This window comes from Benincasa hispida, chromosome 9, assembly GCF_009727055.1.
Source record: "Benincasa hispida cultivar B227 chromosome 9, ASM972705v1, whole genome shotgun sequence".
In the NCBI taxonomy this organism is placed as follows: domain Eukaryota; kingdom Viridiplantae; phylum Streptophyta; class Magnoliopsida; order Cucurbitales; family Cucurbitaceae; genus Benincasa; species Benincasa hispida.
The window spans coordinates 63,349,016-63,369,855 of record NC_052357.1 but is presented as its reverse complement, the minus strand read 5'-3'; the positions used below and the strand labels follow the sequence as shown (position 1 = coordinate 63,369,855).

The 20,840-nt window shown below is 33.4% G+C and overlaps 1 protein-coding gene across 3 annotated transcripts; it reads right to left on the bottom strand.

Annotated features, from left to right (window-relative positions):
• Nucleotides 1-3,868: 3,868 nt before the first annotated feature.
• Nucleotides 3,869-14,975, bottom strand: LOC120087210 (AFG1-like ATPase). 3 transcript variants are annotated; one of them, XM_039044120.1, is made up of 15 exons: nucleotides 14,712-14,975; nucleotides 14,090-14,226; nucleotides 13,834-13,976; nucleotides 13,561-13,706; nucleotides 13,323-13,402; nucleotides 12,911-13,168; nucleotides 12,441-12,551; nucleotides 10,675-10,797; nucleotides 9,560-9,681; nucleotides 9,422-9,491; nucleotides 8,506-8,598; nucleotides 8,111-8,238; nucleotides 6,826-6,967; nucleotides 5,328-5,471; nucleotides 3,869-4,108 (listed from the first exon to the last, which is right to left on the bottom strand). In XM_039044120.1, exons 1-14 carry the CDS (start codon nucleotides 14,839-14,841, stop codon nucleotides 5,337-5,339), a joined length of 1,818 nt encoding a protein of 605 aa, XP_038900048.1. In that variant the 5' UTR covers nucleotides 14,842-14,975; the 3' UTR covers nucleotides 3,869-4,108; nucleotides 5,328-5,336. The 3 variants fall into 3 exon arrangements, with proteins under 3 accessions (XP_038900048.1, XP_038900047.1, XP_038900049.1); XM_039044119.1 differs by lacking the exon at nucleotides 3,869-4,108 and having other exon boundaries at nucleotides 5,014-5,471; XM_039044121.1 differs by lacking the exon at nucleotides 3,869-4,108 and having other exon boundaries at nucleotides 5,014-5,471; nucleotides 14,127-14,226; nucleotides 14,712-14,743.
• Between the last annotated feature and the right edge of the window lie 5,865 nt (nucleotides 14,976-20,840).

Sequence of the window (20,840 nt, the reverse complement as noted above, 5' to 3'; positions counted from 1 at the left end):
ATATTCTTCTCTTAGATTATCGCAATCACGATAAATAATTAGAAGGTAGTTAGAAACATGAGTATGAATATTTGTCAGAGCGTGTGATTTACAGTCAGTCGGTGATCTAAAGACGAGTGTGAGCATTCGATGAAATAAATGATGAACGGTCAGACGTGACCATAAACGCAAGTAAGAGAGGAGGGAAGAAGCAAGAAGCAAGAGATGAAGTGAAGAAGGAAACACGAGCGAGAGGGAGAAAGAAATGAGAGCAAAGTCGGTAATAAGCTCGGCCTACATAGTATGTGACATAAGCGAAACATTATTATTCATCTTTTTTTAAATTCTCTCTCTGTAAAAATAAATAAATAAAACAAATAAAATAAACTCTTATCATTTACCCTTTTTTGGAATAAAACGTTGTCGTGCATGCATAAATATGGTGCCTAACACGTGCATACTTCAACAACTAAAGCAACATTCCTACAAGCAATAATGTTTTAAAAAAATGAATAAAATACTTTATTTGAAACTATTTATTTTAGGCCTTTTAATTTAAAATTTTAAGTTTATTACTGTGCTGGTAAAATAAACTAAGGGACGAATTTCTACTCGGGAATGTAAAATGAAAAATGGGGATACCTTCGACTCGTTCAAAATTCTTCAGATGCCCAAACTTCATAGTTACCAACATATTCAAATATCAATTGAACTATACTTGATTTGGTTTTGTCACTAGTTGCACGTATTTACTTGTTTTTAAAAAAACAAATAATTAATAAATTAATAACAACTGAAGGACTACTCAATCTAAAATAAGTATTAGTCCCTATTAAACAAAAAACCATTAGTCCCTAACATTCTTTACTTTAATTCATGTAAATAAATTAAGGTTTAAATACCCTTTTGTTCTATTTTGTTCCTTTTTTTGAAATGTCTAATTCTAGTCTATATATTTTTGGTAAATCTTTAAAAAAATCTTAATTACAATATTTAATTTTAATCTACATTTTGAGTTTCTTAACATTTCTTTTATAAATTACGAAAATATAGTCGCATAGTCTCTCTCTTTTTCTTTTCATGAAAACTATTATTATTATTTAAGAAGCTTCAATTTATTAATTTTTGAAGAACTAAATTGTTGAAAACGGCAAGACCCTTAGAATGACGAACAGCAAACCATCAAGGTACGACGGTCAAGTGAAGAGTAAAACCTGCAAACAGAAACTCATTAAGGCTGAGTCGGGGAGCTCTCTTTAAGACGTTTTGCGGCTCTGCCCAAGTGTGCAAACAGGTCTAAAAATTGCCACGTCGTCCCCAGAATAAAACAACCAAATGAAAATCGATCGAAAATGCATCGTTATCGATCAGAACATACACCCTTTCTAAACTCACTGCTCGGAAAGCTAAGATGGAGGAGGAGAGGAAAATGAAGAAATGAATTCTATGTTACAAATTGCTGAAGGCCTCGCCTTTTATAGGCATTCGTTGAATTGTAGGGAGCGAGAAGGGCACTCCGCCACAGAACGTGCGCAGACCAATGGACCATTTTATCCTCTTTTTCGGTTAATAATAATAATAAAAAAAAAATAAAAATAAAAATAATCACACACAAACGCAAATGGCATGCGTGTGGGATGTCCGTTGAACCCATATTAGTCTATCTCCTCACTCCCTCCAAAACATAGGAATCCCTTGGGACCCAAACCTAAATCACAAGGTTGGAGTACATAAAGGAGACTTCCAACACTAAATTTCTCAATGTGGGATTCTCCAACCAAAAAAGTTGGTTCTCTCTAATTTTGAAAGTTAAATTTTTACCCTACATAAATTTAAAATCGTAGACCGAAATTTGTAATCCACATAAATGAAAATGTCGGGTAGAATGGGTTGTAATCCACCATTTTCCTTTCTATTCAATAAGTTCTTCTTCTTCTTCTTCTTATTATTATTTTTAATTTTAGACTATTTTTAAATATAAGAAAATGAGTCAACATATTTATAAATATAGAAAAATGTTACTGTCAGTAATAGAAAATGATAGACAATAACATTTTACTATATTTAAAAATATTTCCAATAATTTTGTCATATAAAATAGAAAAATAAGAAAAACTATTTACACTAAATAACAAAATTTAATATTTTTTTTATAGAGACTGATAAATAGTGATAGAAGTCTATCATTGATATTATGTGATAGACGTTGATAGATTTATCAGTACTTTTTTTACTATTTCTATAAATATTTTGACATTTTTCTATCTACGAAAATTTTCCTAGATTTTAATTTAATGTTTAATTTTATTCTTTTAAACACATTTTCATACTTTTTTTGTTTAAACAAACACTTTTTTCAAACAAGTGTGAATGATTTTTTTGAGTGTTATTGAAAATGACAAGTAATTTTAACTATTTCAAAATCATTTTTCAAAGATGTCATAACATAGTTTCCTTATTGATTCGAGAATAGAATTTATTTCAATTTTGATTTATGCAATATTATCATGGCATTGTATTATTCTATTTGGTACAACTAATGTAGGAAAGCAAATTTGAACATACAATTTCATAAAGAAAGGTCTTAACTGTGAAAGTATTTAATTCATTTTTGAGTTAAGTAATGCCGTACTATGTACTCTTTCATCCATACAATCAGGTACTAGAACGTTTTCCGAAGTATTAATGTCACAATTATATTGTCGTGAGTTTTTTTTTCCCCTTCCCTCGAGAGTTCTTTGCTAGGTCAGACATTGTTAAAAAACACTTCTCATCTCTAAGATTCCGTTTAATGATCATTTTGTTTTTTTAATTTTTGTTTTTAAAAATTAAGTTTATAAACACTACTTCCACCTTCAATTTTTTTTTATATTTGTTATCTACTTTTCACAAATGATTTAAAAAACTAAGTCAAATTTTGATAACTAAAAAAAAGTAGCTTTTAAAAAATTATTTTTGTTTTTAGAATTGGACTAAGAATTCAACCATTGTAGTTAAGAAAGATGCAAATCATTGTAAAAAATGTGAATAAAATAAACTTAATGTTAAAAAAAGAATCAAATGATTACCAAACGAGACCTAAACTTTCATGAAAATAACAATTTAGTCTCTTAACTTTGATTCATAACAATTTAGTCTCCGTATTTTAAATTTTGTAACAATTTAATTCCTAAATTTTAGTATGTAACAATTTAGTCCGTGTACTTACAAATTTATAACAATTCAATCCCTAACGTAAAAAAATTCATCAAAATTTAATGTTGATATTTATTATTTTATGTAGTTTTTGTATTTTATAAAAATATTGAGTCTAATGAGTTTTATTTATATAAGAAATCTCATTAAATCTTCACACCCATCTCTAAAATGCAAACTAAAATTTTATAAATTTGAAAGTATAAAAACTAAATTGTTACACAGTAAAATTTAGGAACTAGGTTGTTACAAAATTAACCATTACAAACTAAAGTCCAAGGACTAAAAATGATTTTGATGTTAACCGTCTATAAAACTGAAATGCCTTCTAAAGAGTTCTCTGATGAATCAATAACTTATCAACTTAAAGTTCCTTAATAAAAGTAATTTACGAAATAGTAATAATTGAAAATTTATTTCAAAAGGACAGTCATGATAGTTATATCAAAACTACCAACCATGGAATCTTGTGAGAGAAGTTCAGAAGTTAATATGAAAACCAATGGTCATATCTATTTGAGACTATGCAAAAAGAGAGATCAACTTTAAGAAAGTTTTGATATACCAGTTGACCTATTAAAAAAATGACATTGATCAAATGGCCTTCTGACTAAAAAAAATTATTCAATCTAGAAACATGTGTTTTTCTTCATAAATAGGATTAGATTTCCCCACATATTATCACAAAAGAGAGAAAAAAAAAACACTCATCTCAAAACTTTCGTAATTTAAACTTGTAACAATTTAGATCATATACAATCAAATTTGTATATAATAATGAATGTTGTAACAAATTTGTAGACTACCAATGTTGTAACAATCTAATCCCTACAATGAAGAATCTTATCAAAAGTAGGTATCGAATTTTTTTATCAGACAACGATTATGTCTTTGCATTCGGTACGCACATTTGATTCTCAATCAATCTATCAATCTACATATAAGAAACAAATCTCATTAACTTTTCATGATATGGACTCAATCATTAAGAAATTTACCCACTAAATTTTAAAAACTAAACTGGTACAAATATGAAAATTCAATTCAAGGACTAAAATGTTTTATAACCATTGAATGGAAACTTTATGATGTCAGTTCAGAAAAGAGAAGCAAAAGTTCAGTATGTGCGTAAGTAGTGTCGTTGGGACTTTGGGAGGTCTAGAAGCTTCCAAATTGAAATCCAAGAAAATGACTTTGTTAAAAAAAATCCAATAATCTGAAAAAACCGATCAACCCAACCTAATCCGTGTGGTTTAGATTGGATTATCAACTCATTTGAGTTAAATTGGATTTAAATAAATGAAAATTTTGTAGATTGTGTTGGTTCATGGATTCATCTAAGATAATCCAAACTAATCCAAATTTTATTGTTAACTTTAATATATATATATATGTTTCAACTTATGATACAATTATATATGCATATATTTATTTAAGTTTTATTTTTATTTTGGATAATTTATTCTTCAATAACTCCTAAAAATAGTTTTTTAGCACTTTGGAAAGAAAAAATGAAATTATGTTTAAATCTTAATTCAATATATGAAAATAATTCAAATAAATTTTTTCGTATTATCTTACTTTTTTTTAGAACATAAATTGAAATAAATAACCCAATTAACTGGACTAACTCAACCTGAATGTTTCATGGTTAGGTTGGATTAGGTTCATTTTTTAATAAAGGTTATTTGGGTTGAAGAAATTAACAATCCGAACAATTGGATTTGGTTTAAAAAATCCTTCAACCCAACTCACGAACAACCCTACTAATAATATTTTTCATGTATTCTAACCATGTCATTCAGAAATCGCATTGAATTACTTCAAGAATTCGTCACATTGGATCCCAAAGTGCATGTGCGAGTAAAATTATAGAGATCAAACAAAAAGGAACCTTACCAAGTATCTTTCAACTTGAGGTGAAAAGATTAACATTATTAATGGGTAGGAAGAGAGGGGAACAAAGGCAATGAGCATTATTAAAGCTTATTAAGTTACTATAATTTCTATTATACTACCTAATGTGATTTTATTTTGAACTCTGTTATTCAGATATTATAACAGGCCTCAGATGCAATACACTAGTAAGCTCTAGAGAATTAAATATATATTTTATCCCCACATGAGAGAGACTTTGAACATTGGAGGAGTACCTTATAAAGTCAAGATGATTCCTGAAACTGGAGCCCGGCCGTTGGATCAACTGACGATTCTTGTTCTCGTCTTTGGAAATATGGATGAAGGTTTCGCACTCCCTCCAAGTACAACGGTGTCTGCATCTCAATCAATCGAGAAACCTACACACGAAACTAACCTTAGAACTCAAGGACACAAGTTGTACAACCTATAGAAGAGCTAACCTGTAAATGACAAATCAATATATCCACTTCTCTTTCTTTATATATATAACTACCAAAGCATTCGTGAACTATGGAGTTGGTTTCGTGAACTATGGCAGTTGGTTTTAATAGTACCTCCAAACTTTTAAAAGTTTTATTTTAACCCTTGAACTTATATGTATAATTTTGCAAGACTCGTGGGATAAAAAACGACAGATGTTACAGCACAATTAAATCAATTGATGACTGATGCAGAGAAGAAAATGGTAATAATCAGAGAAAAGTATACAGGGCAAACTGTCTTCCAGATTTCCAAATCAAAGGATTAGGATGGAAAAGGGCATTGATGGTTGTATATTCATTTTTGTTACTATAAAAGCTAAAAAGGAAATATCAGCAAAACGTGATAGGGGAGTGCACTTGTTTTCCGTTCATTGTGAAAAGAAAAAAGAAAAACAAAATATCACAGTTTCATTGCAAATTAGAAGGTTAGATTACAAGTTTAGTCCTCGTCGTGTCTAATAGATCCTTAAACTTTCAACTATCCCCAATAAATCTCTAAATTTTCAATTTCATGTCTAATAAGTCGAAGACCTATTCAATATTTTTCAAAATTCATGAATCTACTAAACATAAAATTGAAAGTTATGAAATGATTAGATAAGTGATTAGATAAGATTCAAATTTATATCTAGTAGATCAATTGATTTTTAGTTTTTTTTTTTAGTATATCAGAGACCTATTACACACAATTAAAAGTTTAGGAATCTATTAAACACAAGATTTAAAGTTTGGTACCTATTAGAAACCAAATAGACACAAATTTCAAAGTTTGGGGACTAAAGTTACAGTACAACCAAAATAGAAATTCACCTTTTACTACCAGAGTTTCTTCACTGAACTTTCTATAGTCTTAACAAGCAATAAAGAGTCAAAATTACCGTCTGTATCCACAGTTCTAAATATGAATTAGCATTCTCCCTCACAACCTTCCCAAAATCAACCTTAAAAAATGGGCGCAATTACTGATAACATCAACCCCAACAATCACCACAGAGATGAAAACCACGTGTTTCAATATCAAAAGCAACCAAATCTAGAGCACAGCAAATATATAGTAACATATTTGAAATTGCATCCCACGCATAAATTTCAAACTAAGAGGAAAAACCAAACACGAACAGAACCTGTTGGTTCCACGGAATTAAGCCTGCTTCGTCATAGTATTCTTAGTGTAACGACATAAGTACAGGCACTTTTTGCATATCATACAAATACCATTATAGAAACCAAGGAGACAAAAGAAACTTACAGCTCGACGGAATGCAAACATCTCTTCTTGACCAGATAGCATTGACACAATTGCAGTCGGAGCACCCACTGATCCTACATTGCCTTCCACTAGGACATTTCGACGAAGCTTTCCCCCTTCTGCCTCTGTTTCAAACTGAAAACTGCAGCCAGAGATACTAAGTTTATAGCATAGTTGCAAAGCCTAAATTGATGCTCAAACGATAGAATCCATTTCAAAGTTGGTCTATAAACTGAATGATGTGGGTCAATTACTACTAAGAAAGGGAATCAAAATGATCCAATAATATGCATATACGCTCATCAAAGACCTACATATCAACTTAAATCTATCTCATGTCAAGGTTCGGAACAGAAGCAGCATGTAATCGATGTGGGGGTACTCAGTACACTTGGTCTTCTACACTATCACCAAAAGGCTTAGAAAGATATATAGTTATTAGAGTGTTGGTATAATACTAAATTTATCATAACCCATTAGCTAAGTTTTTGGATTGATAGGTGATTTAACATCATATCCGATTAGGAGGGTCTAAGTTGGAGTGTCTCAGTTCAAACCTCCTATAAAGTCATTTCCTCGTCAATTAATATTAAATTTCACTTATTGGACCTTCAACAAATTTTCAAGCCTATAAGCGGGTGTTAGAGTGTCTATATTATATTAAATTTATCATATTCTATCAACTTAAACTTTTGGATTGATTGATGAATGTAGTTAGCTTAGATGAATAGAATAGGAAACAATACTAATTAGAACTAGTACACTCTAGTGCATGCAAACACCATTACATGCTAAACAACCTGTTTTTTCTATTTTTAGGAGATTTGAACGCTGGACCTGGAGAAGCAAGGAATGCTAAAAGTCAACAGGCTACAAACCTGAACGCGTGTCAACAATCTTTAAATATACTGGAGGAAAGGACGGAAAGGGAAGGAAGACTACTTATGAGCGGAATAAAATTTTTATTCAAATGTAACACATTTGCCAAACTCTTCTAGCCGTTATTCATTTAAAAAATGCAAAGGTAAATAAGCATACTCGAGCATGAAATGAAATCTTGATTGAAGTACATACTTGACAAATCAATGTACTCCAACTGAAGTTGGAAAGTTCACGTAAAAATGGAAACATCTAAAACTGAAGATGGTACATCATGGCAGCCTTCACATTCAGATAGTTTCTCCAAAAACAAAACAAAACAAAACAAGACAAGACAAAAAGAAACAAAGAAAAGAAAAAAACAAATCATAGCAATATTCAACCCAAACATAGGAGGAACAATTACCTCTCTAAATCGAAAAGAGCACCCTCTTCAGTGCCTTGAAATAAGTCCTCAATTGACGTAGCTGCTAAGCAAAATAGGCAGCAATGGTGATTGTATAGCTCATCAATGAGAGTGATGAACCGCCGGGCCTGAGAAAAGGCAATTCACTAAGTTTAAAATGAGTAAAAATGGTGGGCAGCGTGGAAGATATTCAATGTTACACTTCAAATGTGTCGAAGGCCAGGCTCCAGAGAGAGCAATATTCAATTAAATATGCATGTAAATTACCAAGGGAATGTTGCCAATATGCACACTTAAATTGCTTTTAGCCACTTAGGCTGGTAAGATTTGCCAGATTGAAATTTGAAGCTTCATTAAGATCACAGAAAGTATATTGAAAAAATGCTTGCTCATACCTTGTCACGAATGCGCATGCTCATCATTGGGATGTCGGATATGAAGACAGTGTGGTAGTTTTTGGCTAATGCAATATAATCTGCAGCACCTACCTATGGAAACCAGTTAAAAGAAAGGTGATATTATGAAACATTTAACAAGCAAAGAACTAATACAAGTGTCACCATCCCCTACCAGAAAGTTACAACGAGAGAATTTTAGTCTTAATTCAGGATGATTCAAACATTTCTTTTTGCACGGTGAAGTATTTTGTGTTCTTGAGTCTTTTCTGTTGTAATGTCTAAGTCAATATGTCTTCTCTCTATATAGGAATGCATTGGTTCAAGAGATAAAGAAAACCTTGTAAAGTCAAAACTTTCAGAATCATAAAGAGCTCTGGAAAAATTGATAAGCCACAACTAATTACCATGGACCAATAATCCTACATATCAGAGCATATTTTACTAAAAGGTTGGAAGAACCTAGGAAAGATGTGCATGTTTTATCAGTTACATCATTGCAGATCAATAAAACTGTCTTGTTTAGGAGTTTTCTAAAGGTATCTAACCTTTCCCCTTTTACATTGATCTACAAGGCATTCATCAAGACCTTGTCTTTAAGATTTTGTAATTGGTACCACTTCCTCCTCCCTCAGGCTACAAGACCATGCGATTAATAAAGGGTAGGAGGTTTGAATTAATATAAGAAGGTGGACTTCCCACGTAAAACATTAATCACGACGTTGAGAAAGGAAAGCTAGAAACATTATATATGCCCTCACAGAAATAACTATACTAACAATTGATAGACATGTTGTCCACCATTCTGTACAACAGTCCTAACTATCAATTGTACACCACTACAAATGCACAGAAGAAGGCACATAGAACCAAATTGTATCCCATTGTGTCAATCATACAAAGATAAGCATAATACCGGTTGACCACAGAGAAAATCAAATGCAAATCGTGCCACTCCATTGCAGTTTTCTGACACCTCCAATTTTCTGATTGATATACATACAATCGGTAAAGCATCCACAATGAACAAATTTGAGTTAAGTTTAGTAAATACCTTCCAAACATCACAGGAATAGTTTTAGAGGTGATTTGTCCTCCCAATTGACTGGTGATTTCGACCCACATATTTTCAAATTTTCCCACTGATGTGGAATCTAAAGGCCAGAAATAATGCACCTACATGAGCATCCAATGATAAATGAATAAAAATCTGGACCACTGTAGGAAAGAAATAGCAACCAGTAAATGAATAGCGTTAAATCCATTGATGCAGTGCACCAATGTCGATAAAGATTGTTCAAGAAATTTAAAGATTGAAAAGTCACCCAAAAGAATGAAATATAATGGTAAGGACAACCACAATCCAATCATAATGAGAAACATCAGAATAACACGAGTGGATGAGAAAGCATCAGTTCCTGTAATCAGTAGCCAATACAAAACATTGACCACCCTCTCATAAGTCATGAACCCACCAATTCAACAATTTCTCATAAAATAGGAAAAGAAGATAATATATTTACGCATACCAATTGATTTTCATGTAGAAGAATTGCAATTTATGTATTCACATTAAAAATACAATATTAAAAAACATACAACATGATTAACAAAAACACATATTGGGATCATAGAAAAACATATACGATTCAGTATCTTATAGGAAAAGAAAATTCAGAATCAAATATATCCATATAATTAAAAGGTTAAAATGGTTTTTTTGTTTGTGTGTGTGAGAACCGGGAGTCGGAGTTTAAAGAACAAGTGAGATGTTTATCATTCGAATTTCATTACCCTCCTCTAATATTTCATATAATGTCTGTGCCAAAGTGGATTTAAAAACTCATAAAAGATCTAACACTCTAATTTAAGTATCCAAAATATATCGGGGAATTCAACTCTGATGTGTCATAGACACATCATCAAAACTAAAGTACTTGCACTTTATAACTCATGACTATGATAACATAACCTTGTGTAAATAATATTAAACAAGCAACTAAAGATAAATTGGGTTGGACAGGCAAACAAGTTTTCAAAATTTCAATTGTTCTAACAGCTTCAGGTGGAAATATTCATGTGGATAAGATGTACATTCAACAACATGTACGTCAAAATTGTATGTGCGGTTTTTCCTTGAATACCTAGTTACACTGTTAATAATCTCACCTGGTCAAAAGACCTTTGGGCTATAAAGCGCCGGTAATCAATCTCACTGCCAATAAGAACAAATTCACAATGCTCCTCCAGTTTGATGACAAAATTTTGGAAGATCTCCTTCTGCATCCCATCCTGGATTAACAAAATCCGTCTGACTCAGTCAAAATGATGATTTTTCATATACAAGTTCACTGCATACCTGCTTCTTGACTGGTTAAGTGGTTTATTATGAATTTTCTCCTTAACATTCTGCTAATGTTCTGCTACAGTGTGTCCATTTTGTTAATTATGGTTTACAACTGTTTATATCCCATAGTTCTATTAGTAGCTCTAATGGGATAAGAAATGGCCACTTAAAGAAGGTACTAATTGCATGGGAATATCTTGATTAAAAAATATATATCGGAGGCTGATCCCTCAAAGTACGCTCTGTTGTTCACAGAGTCACTTGCCCTAGAAGAGTTGATCTAATAATCTTTTAGCTTCCAATCCTCAAACTTTGGGATCAGATTATTTAGGTGACATAACCAGTCAGACTATAAAGGAACTCAAAGTGGCAAGCAAAATTTGGAGAAACCAATGAAATGTGTAGTCAAACCCAGAAGGAATTGCTATCTCAAATTTTGAGATGATTGATTGTAACACATTACAGATAACAGACATGAATACTTGAGGACAAGAGGCTGAAATCTATAGTCACGATCAATTCTATCATCTTAGAGTGGATGATCGATTCTTTTCCAACTTGATGTAACAGACGCATTCGGAGGAATGTTGGTCATGTCAGGATCTCTTCTACAAGTTTTAGGAAATGAAAAACCTCTCACATAGCACCAAAGAATAAAAGAAAACATAATTGTTGCAAATTTGAGGGAAAAATAGAGAACTGAAGGAAGATCTTCACGTTTCCACCAGTTGTGTAGCAGGACTGGAGTAGCAGCTGGCAGTAATGCAGGTGCAGTTAGTGATGGAGATTCATTTTGGCACTAGTGAGTGGAGATGACCACTAGTGGCTTTTATTAGAAGGGATTTTTCTTTCTTTCTTTCTTTCTTTTTGTTTTTGTTTTTTGTTTTTTGTTTTTTGTTTTTTTTTTGCACATAAGGATGGAATTCTTTCTGTTTCCCATCAAAGAAAAATAAAAGTATATCAAGGACAGGTTAATGCCTTATCCTAAAAAGAAAGGTCAGATGAATCCCAATCCCAAACATCTTATCAAGTCGGAGGAGACAGTACCTCCCAAATGGAGTTCTATGATTTTTCCTCTTTGTAATAGAATTGTTTTAACTAAAAGAAGTATTAAGTTATTCGCTCTGAAGGAAAGGGAAGAATGTCCTTAGTGGCCCCAACTAATTGATAGGGCTGGTGTTGTTTGTTTTGATTTTCATTTAGCTGTACTAATGTTCTGTTGCCAAGTTGATTTTTCAATTACTTTCTTCTGTTTAGTTATGTCCCTTCTCTGTAGTTTTACTAGTTCGTTTCAATGGGTATTATCAGTTTCCTATACCACGAAGAAAGTTGACTGATTATGTGGATGAAAAATATTGACTAGTTTATCTTTCCATTCCCTTAATCTACCATTCATATTTTACAGAGACTTGGCTCAATCAAAGAGTCAATTTCATCTACATAAAAACTCATTCAAATCATTACATTGAAAATGTAAATACCAGAATTCACCAGCCAGTAAGATTTGAAAATTAATAACATGGAAAAAAAAATTCCAGCGACCAGCTAGTTTATGTCTTCTCGTTCAACATTTCAGTTAGAATGGTACCTGATTCAAGTCCTTTGGAGCTCGATTGCTGGTGGCTACAAGAACTGTTCCAGTACTTAACAATCTGCTTACAATTCCAGACAAGGCCACAATAGCAAATACATCAACTGTCTGAAAGAGAAAGCAAAGTAAGACAACACATATCAAATAAAGCATCATGGATGAACAGAATCATTGGTAGCTAATTTCAGAATGTTTGCTTACACAAAACGTGTGTGAACAAAACTTGTTTCAGATATCAGTGACAAAAAAACAACCTTCTCCATAATAAACACCTCAAAATTCACTCCAAATTTTCAAAACTCTAGTTTTCCTAGGTTAACCTCCATATTTCAAAAAATATAGTTCTACTTCTACACCATACTGCATGATCCACTATTATTCATATGTTATTTTGACAGGGTCAGGAATACTACAATCATGAAGCAAACATGTCAACCAGAATTTTCCCTTTGTTTATTTCCATTTACCTGTATCTCGTCGAAGCAAAGAATGCTAGCTCCTACTTGGCCTGCTTGCTGATCAACAAGAAATTTATCAGCAACAGCAGGAAGAATGTTTTTCATCTGTACCTCTTGCTTGTATTTTTCTTCTGCAGCCAACCACTCCTTCACTTTTGTATCAAATGGGAGATTCATAATCCAACTCGAAATGCTTGATTGTGAAGATTTCTCCCTCATTTGATTTTTCCATATGTTGTGCATATCTTCGTTAATTTTAAGCATGGCCTGCCATACAATAGAGTAAAATTGAAGACCAATTCCAATCCTGAAAAAGGAGGCATGCATCTCTGAAACGTTGAAGCTTAATACAATGGTTGGAAAGAAATTGTTACTGAATGTTCCAATGTTTTCAATTTTCCAAACTAGAATAAACGCTCACCTCATGGAAATGGTACCTTTGCCGATGTTTAACAATTCCTTCAGTAGCATTGTAAAACATATCCATGAGCATAGTCTTCCCTAGATTATTAGAAATTAGTTCAGCAAATCAGAATTAAGTTGATTGTAAGATTACAAGCATAAATCAGAACGATAGTTAGATTATAAGCTTAAATCCTTATGAAGTGGTAACTAATATCCAAGCTTGCCACATAAATTTTATCGTCATCAGAACTTACCACTTCCAACATTGCCATATATGTACAGTCCTCTAGGAGCATGTGGAGCAGAGGGACAGCGACCTACAAGTGAATCCAACTTCCTCTCTCGGTTAAGGTATGAAACCCATTTTCCAACTCCAGGTTCAATATTTTCAGAATTTTTCCTAAGGCAGAACAAATAAATATTTGCAAAAATTAAATTTTACAAAGTTTATCACAATCAGAAACCAAAATGGAGCTGCTGAAGATTTTAAGCTCAGTAAGGTGACTGGGGAAAGGAGTGTGCCTAACCGAAACATCAATGTTTCAACAAGTTTGCTTCGGCGCTTGTTTACTGATGTCCACACATTACCCTGTTGTTTAGACTCAGCTTCCTCCATTAGAAGTCTGCGCCTCTCCTTCTCCCTATTCTGCTTCCAGTTAGCTAGTTTTACCTTAAAAGTAAGAAGTTCAGAAAAGTTCCTTAGTAGTAGGTTTCGACCTATTTGTAAGAATAAAAGCATATCTGACATTCAATCATCATAGTTTTATCATTTCCAATTAGTACATGATACTCTTCCATATCCTTTTCATATTGCTCCAACCTTCCAAGCAAACTCTCCAATTCGGAAGCCACTCTCTCTTGAAAAGGATCATGTTGTAGCTCCCCTCGCTCAACTAGAAGCCTGTACTTATTTAATAGCCCTGAAAGAATGGATTTCATATTAAAGTCTGAAATACAGCTGCGCATTACGGAATCCAGCGCCTATTCACTATCAACATGAATCACACACGAACTCGCATATCTAAAATAACTAATTATAACATTATCCACTTCCTAACCCGGCCTCCTTCCATCCGGAAACTAAACAAATCAACCAGCAAGTTCGAATCCGAGAAAATGAGATCAATCAATGCAATGCTTAAACGTCAATCGACCGCACCATAACGAACAGAAATCAAACTAAAGGAGCATCAGCGATCAAACAATTACCAAATCACGATCAGAAATACGACACATCATGCGAGAAATTCAATCTCTCATAAATCATTAACCATTAACCACAACAATAATACAGTACTGTGCATAAGCAAGAGAATGAACTTCCACACGCATACACTACGTGCTAATTTCATACTTCACATTATAATATGCAAATATCAAAAGCGAATGCCAAAGTGAGAGAGACCTGGAGGCTTCGTAGACGAAGAGAGGAATCGAACACGAAGCGGATCAGCGCCGAACTTCGAAGACTGTTGACGAGTGAACCTCAGTGACAGTAGCGAAGAAATTGTTGAAGTTGAAGGACCTCTTTTCATCTTCAGATCGCAATTTCTTCTTCTTCTTCTTCGATTCGAAGTATAACGTGTAGTTTTTCTGCAAGAGGAGAACGTTGCAATTTCCCGAAATCGAGAGTCCAAATCGTTGATGTACCTGAAAACGGCAACGAAAACGGAAAGTGACGACGTGTTCTTCCCGCTAACCAGCCACATATTGGCAAAAAGGTACTTACCGCGCGCAGATGACGTGGATAGAAATCTCACCGTTGGATAATTATAAGGGAAATTTGCATGGATGACCAAAAAAAAATTGGCCCAAATTGTCAAACGAATGACGAATGAATGAAGCTACAAATTTGCCTTTCTTTTCTCCTTCATTTTTCTTTGACACGATTTCCTTTTCTTCTCAAGCTCCAATGCGATTTTCTTCTTCCTATCCCACAAACTTCCACCCTTCCACTTGCTCGACAACCGAGCATGACCTTCATTCCATGGTTCTGACCACCTTCATCCATTCATTCCTCTACAAAATTGGGTCAAAATCGATGACCCTCCTTCGACTGACCAAAATTGACCATCCTCCTCTATTCCATGCCCAGATCTAGCAAAACGATGACCCTCCTTCATTCCATTCCTCAGCAAGAGCAAGAGCACGAACGAGAGCGAGAGAGAGCGAGAGAGGAAAATAAGAAAACCTATTTTGTGGTGGCGTGTGGTTCTACGATGGATGTTCACAAATTGTTCGATGGGTAAATGGTTCGATGAATGTTCGCAAATGGATTGTCGTCAAGAACGAGAGCGAAAGAGCAAGAGTGAGATGGGCTTTCCACATACGCTAGTTTATTTTGGTAATTTCACCTGAACTTGACGTTAGCATATGGTTGTTTGAATTTTTTTTTTTAGGATTGGGGTCATTTGGCATTTTGAGCCCAATTTTTGGGTTATCCGTACAAATTTCCTTAATTAGAAGCCCAAATATTTTTAGTATCCCAGAGTATGCAACTTGTATCTTGTCACGACATTAAATGATATATCATTTTAATTCATAGGTTTATACAATTCTTAAATATTTCTCTCATGTCAATCAATAAATAGTAGTATAAAAATTATACATCGGAGTACTAGACATTCTTCCATTAGAAATTACAAGGAAATACATTGTACAATCTTTATTAGGGTTTGTCTTGTAAGGTTTAGATTTTTTTTATGAAAAATAACTAGTTTTGTATAGAAATCTCACCGTTGGATAATTATAAGGGAAATTTGCACGTACAACCAAAAAAATTGGCCCAAATTGTCAAATGACTGATGAATGAATGAAGCTATAAATTTGCCTTTTCTTTTCTCCTTCCTTTTTCTTTGACACGATTTCCTTTTCTTCTCAAGCTTCAATACGATTTTCTTCTTCCTATCCTATGAATTTCCACCCTTCCGCTTGCTCGACAATCGAGCACGACCTCCATTCCATGGTTCTGACGATCTTCATCCATTCATTCCTCTACGAGATCTGGTTGAAATCGATGACCCTCCTCCGATATGTACAAAATTGACGATCCTCCTCTGTTCCATACCTAGATTTAGTGAAACGGTGACCCTCCTCCTCAACAAGAGCAAGAACGAGAGCGAGAGAGAGGAGTAAGAAGACCTATTTTGTGGTGTCGTGTGGTTCTATAGTGGATGTTCACAAATTGTTCGATTGGTAAATTATTCGATGAATGTTCGCAAATGGATTGTCGCCGAGAATGAAAGCGAAAGAGCGAGAGTGAGATGGGCTTTTGCACGAGTTTATTTTGGTAATTTCATCCGAACTTGACGTTAGCATAGGGTTATTTGGAATTTTTTTAAAGATTGGGGTCATTTGGCATTTTGGGCCCAGTTTTGGGTTATTCGTACAAATTTCCCTAATTAGAAGCCCAAATATTTTTAGTATCGCAGAGTATGCACTCGTATCTTGTCACGACATTAAATGATATATTATTTTAATTCATAGGTTTATACAATCTTAAATATTTCTCTCATGTCTTCAATAAATAGTAGTATAAAAATTATACATTGAAGGAGTACTAGACATTCTTCCATTAGAAATTACAAGGAAATATATTGTACAATCTTTATTAGGGTTTGTCTTGTAAGGCTTGGATTTTTTATGAAAAATAACTAGTTGTGTCCTAAAATATATTTATCTTTATGCAACCCACTAAATTTTTATCTATAGTTTGTTGTATCGCAAACTCTTTTTACTGTTATAAAAAATATTTTTGAGTTTTTTATTTGTTGTGCCGTTGGGGTGGGCTGTACAAAGATGAGTTTTGGATGGAGTAATATTAATGGTTGGTTTAGTTATAGGCTTGTAGTTATGTTTTGCTCCTCAGTGGTGCAATCATGTAGTGTCACGTGGCAATTTTATTTAACTCTTAAACTTTTTGTTATATATATATATAAGTATTCTTTAAATACAACATGTAGAGTACAAAGATTTGAACTCTAAATTCAAAAGAATAAGAATTCCTATTTTAGGAAATTGAAGTTAATAAAAATGGAAAGAAAAAAGAAGTCTAACTCAAATAACAAAATTAATTCCACATCTTATCCTACTAGAATTTTCCCTCACACAACTTTTTTTCTCCCTTTATTATTCCGAGTGTTTATTTATTTTAAATTGGGCCCTCAAATGTACAATGCTACATATATTTTTCACTTTTTAATACTTCGATTAAGTAGTTCTCAATTTCTTTAGATTTTTAGATTTGAGTGTTATTGAAAGTTACAAATATATATTGTTATAGGGTGAGAATTATTTTAGAAAACAATCGATGTGCATTCTAAAAAATACAACATGCTTTTACAACTCAAAACTAGAATAGAATTTAGGGTTTAGAATTACTTACTTTGAAGATAAGTCTCTTTGTAATCCTCTCTCAGTCTCGAACTCAACGATCTCCAACAATCACGAAAATTTCAAATCACGATGGTCCCAAAAACATTACCACAAGGAAATCTCTGTATTCTCTATAGGGTGAGAATTGTAGAGAGAGTTTTGGAGGTTTCTCTTTTTATTTTGGGGGCAATGAGGGAATTTAAGAGAATTTTGAGAGAGAAGAAAAAAATTGCAGAGAGAACAATTGGGATAATTCAATTATCTTGTGTGTGAGAAGTGAGGAAGAACATCATATCCCAAAAAAAAAAAAAAAAATCCACGATAGAGAGAATTAAAGGGAGGGAAGTTATCTCCATAACTTCCTCCTTTTAATTATTTTAAAAAATTAAACTTAAAAATATTTTAATCTCATTTAAATAATATACATTATATCTAATATAACATATAGCCCATAGTTTATATTATATCAAATATAATATAACTTCTAGTTTGATATTCTCTCATTTAACCTATAGTATTTAATATGAGTCAAATTTCATATTAAATCTAACCTATAGTTTTTTATATGAATCAAATTCATATAATTAGTATTTGAAGCATATTCAAATATTTACTTTCTCTCAAATAAAACTTTATATCATAATGTATCAAATACATTATATTAATTATGTCAAATATAATTAATTCTCTCAATTAATTTGAATAATTCAAATTAATCTAAAATTAATTCAATTCTCATTAATCCCAGTTGAGCTACCGAGGGGACCTTATGGACCTATAGATTAAAGTTCTAATAGTGCTTAATTAATTAGTTAAACTCTTTAATTAAATTAACCAACTTCTATTAATCGCCGGTCACTCCACTAAAGACCGACAATTGCACTTTTCGCATTTCAAATATATTTCTATGTCCATTGGATTAAACCAATCAACGATACGTTGACCCTTCACAAATTTCTCGTAAGTACAGCTCAGCCAAAATTTTCGTTTTGCTTTCATAGTTACATCTAACTCCTTAAGTACCACTGATTCCTTTAATGAACAATAAATCATAGTCCAACCATGATCAAACCCCTCTCGGATCAGGAGAGGGTGTGGCGTCACGTTGTTCAAGCCTTAGAATCAGCCCTTAAGGGAACAATTTTTCTACTTACTCTAACAATAGAGAAGTGAATTCCTTCATGTGAAGCTGCGTTCCTAGCTTCCCAATCAGACAAATCTCCAAAATGGAAGGCATATTAAGTCGGCTATACAAGTCACTCTCACATATGCAAATCAAAGGATTTCCTTCATAAGCAAGAATTCATAATTCACTTAGGATTCAAGTCAAGTCACCTATGGTCATCCTGGTGAAATGTAAGTCTCTTTTATCAATGGTGTTATATAGCGAGACTATTCATTTCGTGGTCCAGTCTTATATAAACTCTTTGTATAGAACACCCCACTCATATATCTCCACATGAATGATCAAGATTAGATAATTTGTATCACTTTACAACAATTGTAACAACTACAAAGTGGATAGTGTTCGTAGTGTCACCAGGATAAGGTACTTACTCTTATCCATCAACTACAGACCATTTAGGTTATCTCTTAAACATGATCTACATGTATGTCTCCACATACATGTTTAAGTTCTAAAAGATAACATTGGATCTTAGTTTATTGGTTTCGTGTGTTAATTCTACTAAATGTCAAATAAAACACCTCTTATTTCATTAGATAAGTAATTTTTTGTGCATTAAAATTACAAACTAAAGAACCCACAAGATTTAGGCTATCAAATCCAACAATCTTTCGCTTGTCCTAAAGCTGGTGGGGTGTACATCATAAAAGTAAAACTATTACAAAAGTACAGAAACAAGAAATTACGCGCCCAGTACAAAATCTACCATTTGCCCTAGACTAGATGTGGCCTATCCTATAGACTCATACTCTCTAGACGAATCTCAAACACCTTAGCCGTGAAGGTATTTGTAAACAGATCGATAACATTGTGCGCCATAGCTATCTCTATGATGATTACGTCCCCTCGATGCACAATATATCGAATCAGGCGATACTTTCGCTTTATGTGCTTCCCGCGCTTGTGACTTCTGGGTACCCTGGAATTGACCATAACACCACTATTATCACAATAAAGGGTGATGGACTTTGACATGTCTGGAACTACTTCCAGATCAGTCAAGAATTTCCTAAGCCAGACAGCTTCCTTTGCAGCTTCACAAGCTGCTACATACTCTGCTCCATGGTGGAGTCAGCAATGCACCCTTGCTTGGTGCTTCTCCAGACTACAACCCTCCGTTAAGAGTAGACACTGATCCTGAAGTGGATTTTCTGAAATTCTTATCAGTCTGAAAATCAGAGTTTGTGTATCTTATAAGGATCAAATCCTTGGACCCACACACGAGCATGCAGTCCTCGTTCTCCAACGAACTTTGATGATGGTTTTAATGGTAGTTCAATGATCTAATCCTAGATTTGACTAATATCTACTAACTACCCTTACTGACATAGTAGAATGTCAGGTCTAGTAACTAACATCGAATGCATCAAGTTACAATTTGCATAGGATCTCATCTCTCAACTTCTTAGGTGTCTTAAGACATGTTCCTTAGATGTAGCAACGTCCATGTCTTGAAAGGTGCAAAATCTCTGCCTGGAGTTTTGCATCAAAATTTGACAGCATCTTGTCAATGTTATGAGCTTGAGACAAGACCAGCATTTTTTCTTTTCGATCCTTAAAATCTGAATACCAAGAACAAACTGCACTTCCCAAATCTTTCATTTGGAAATTTGGCCGTCAACCACTATTGAAGGAACTCTTATTCAAGAGAGCCAGTGAGCGGAAGCAAGATCGTTCCAAACTCATTGTGAAGAATAAAGCATTTAATAAACATACAACCATAGTTATGCATTCATCGAGTAAATTTACAGCATGCTTTCAATTAAACACAACGAGAATTGAGTGACATACCTTTGAAGATCTCTTCTTTAAGTATTCCCTCGATCTACACCAGTCACGTCCAGTAAACTCGATCACGAGCATGAACACAATGAACAACCAGTGCAATTCACGAACTATTAGATCCTCGAACCCAATCAAGTAAGACTCGATCCTCGATCCTCGAATAGTAACACTCGACACTACCACTCAGTT

Excerpts from the sequence above, each read along its gene's own strand:
- LOC120087210 (XM_039044120.1), bottom strand. The coding sequence starts at position 14,841 with ATGAAAAGAGGTCCTTCAACTTCAACAATTTCTTCGCTACTGTCACTG. Across the intron at positions 13,707-13,833 it reads GTTGAAACATTGATGTTTCG|GAAAAATTCTGAAAATATTG; the intron begins GTTAGGCACACT and ends GTTCTGCCTTAG. Across the intron at positions 12,552-12,910 it reads TTTGCTTCGACGAGATACAG|ACAGTTGATGTATTTGCTAT; the intron begins GTAAATGGAAAT and ends TTTCTCTTTCAG.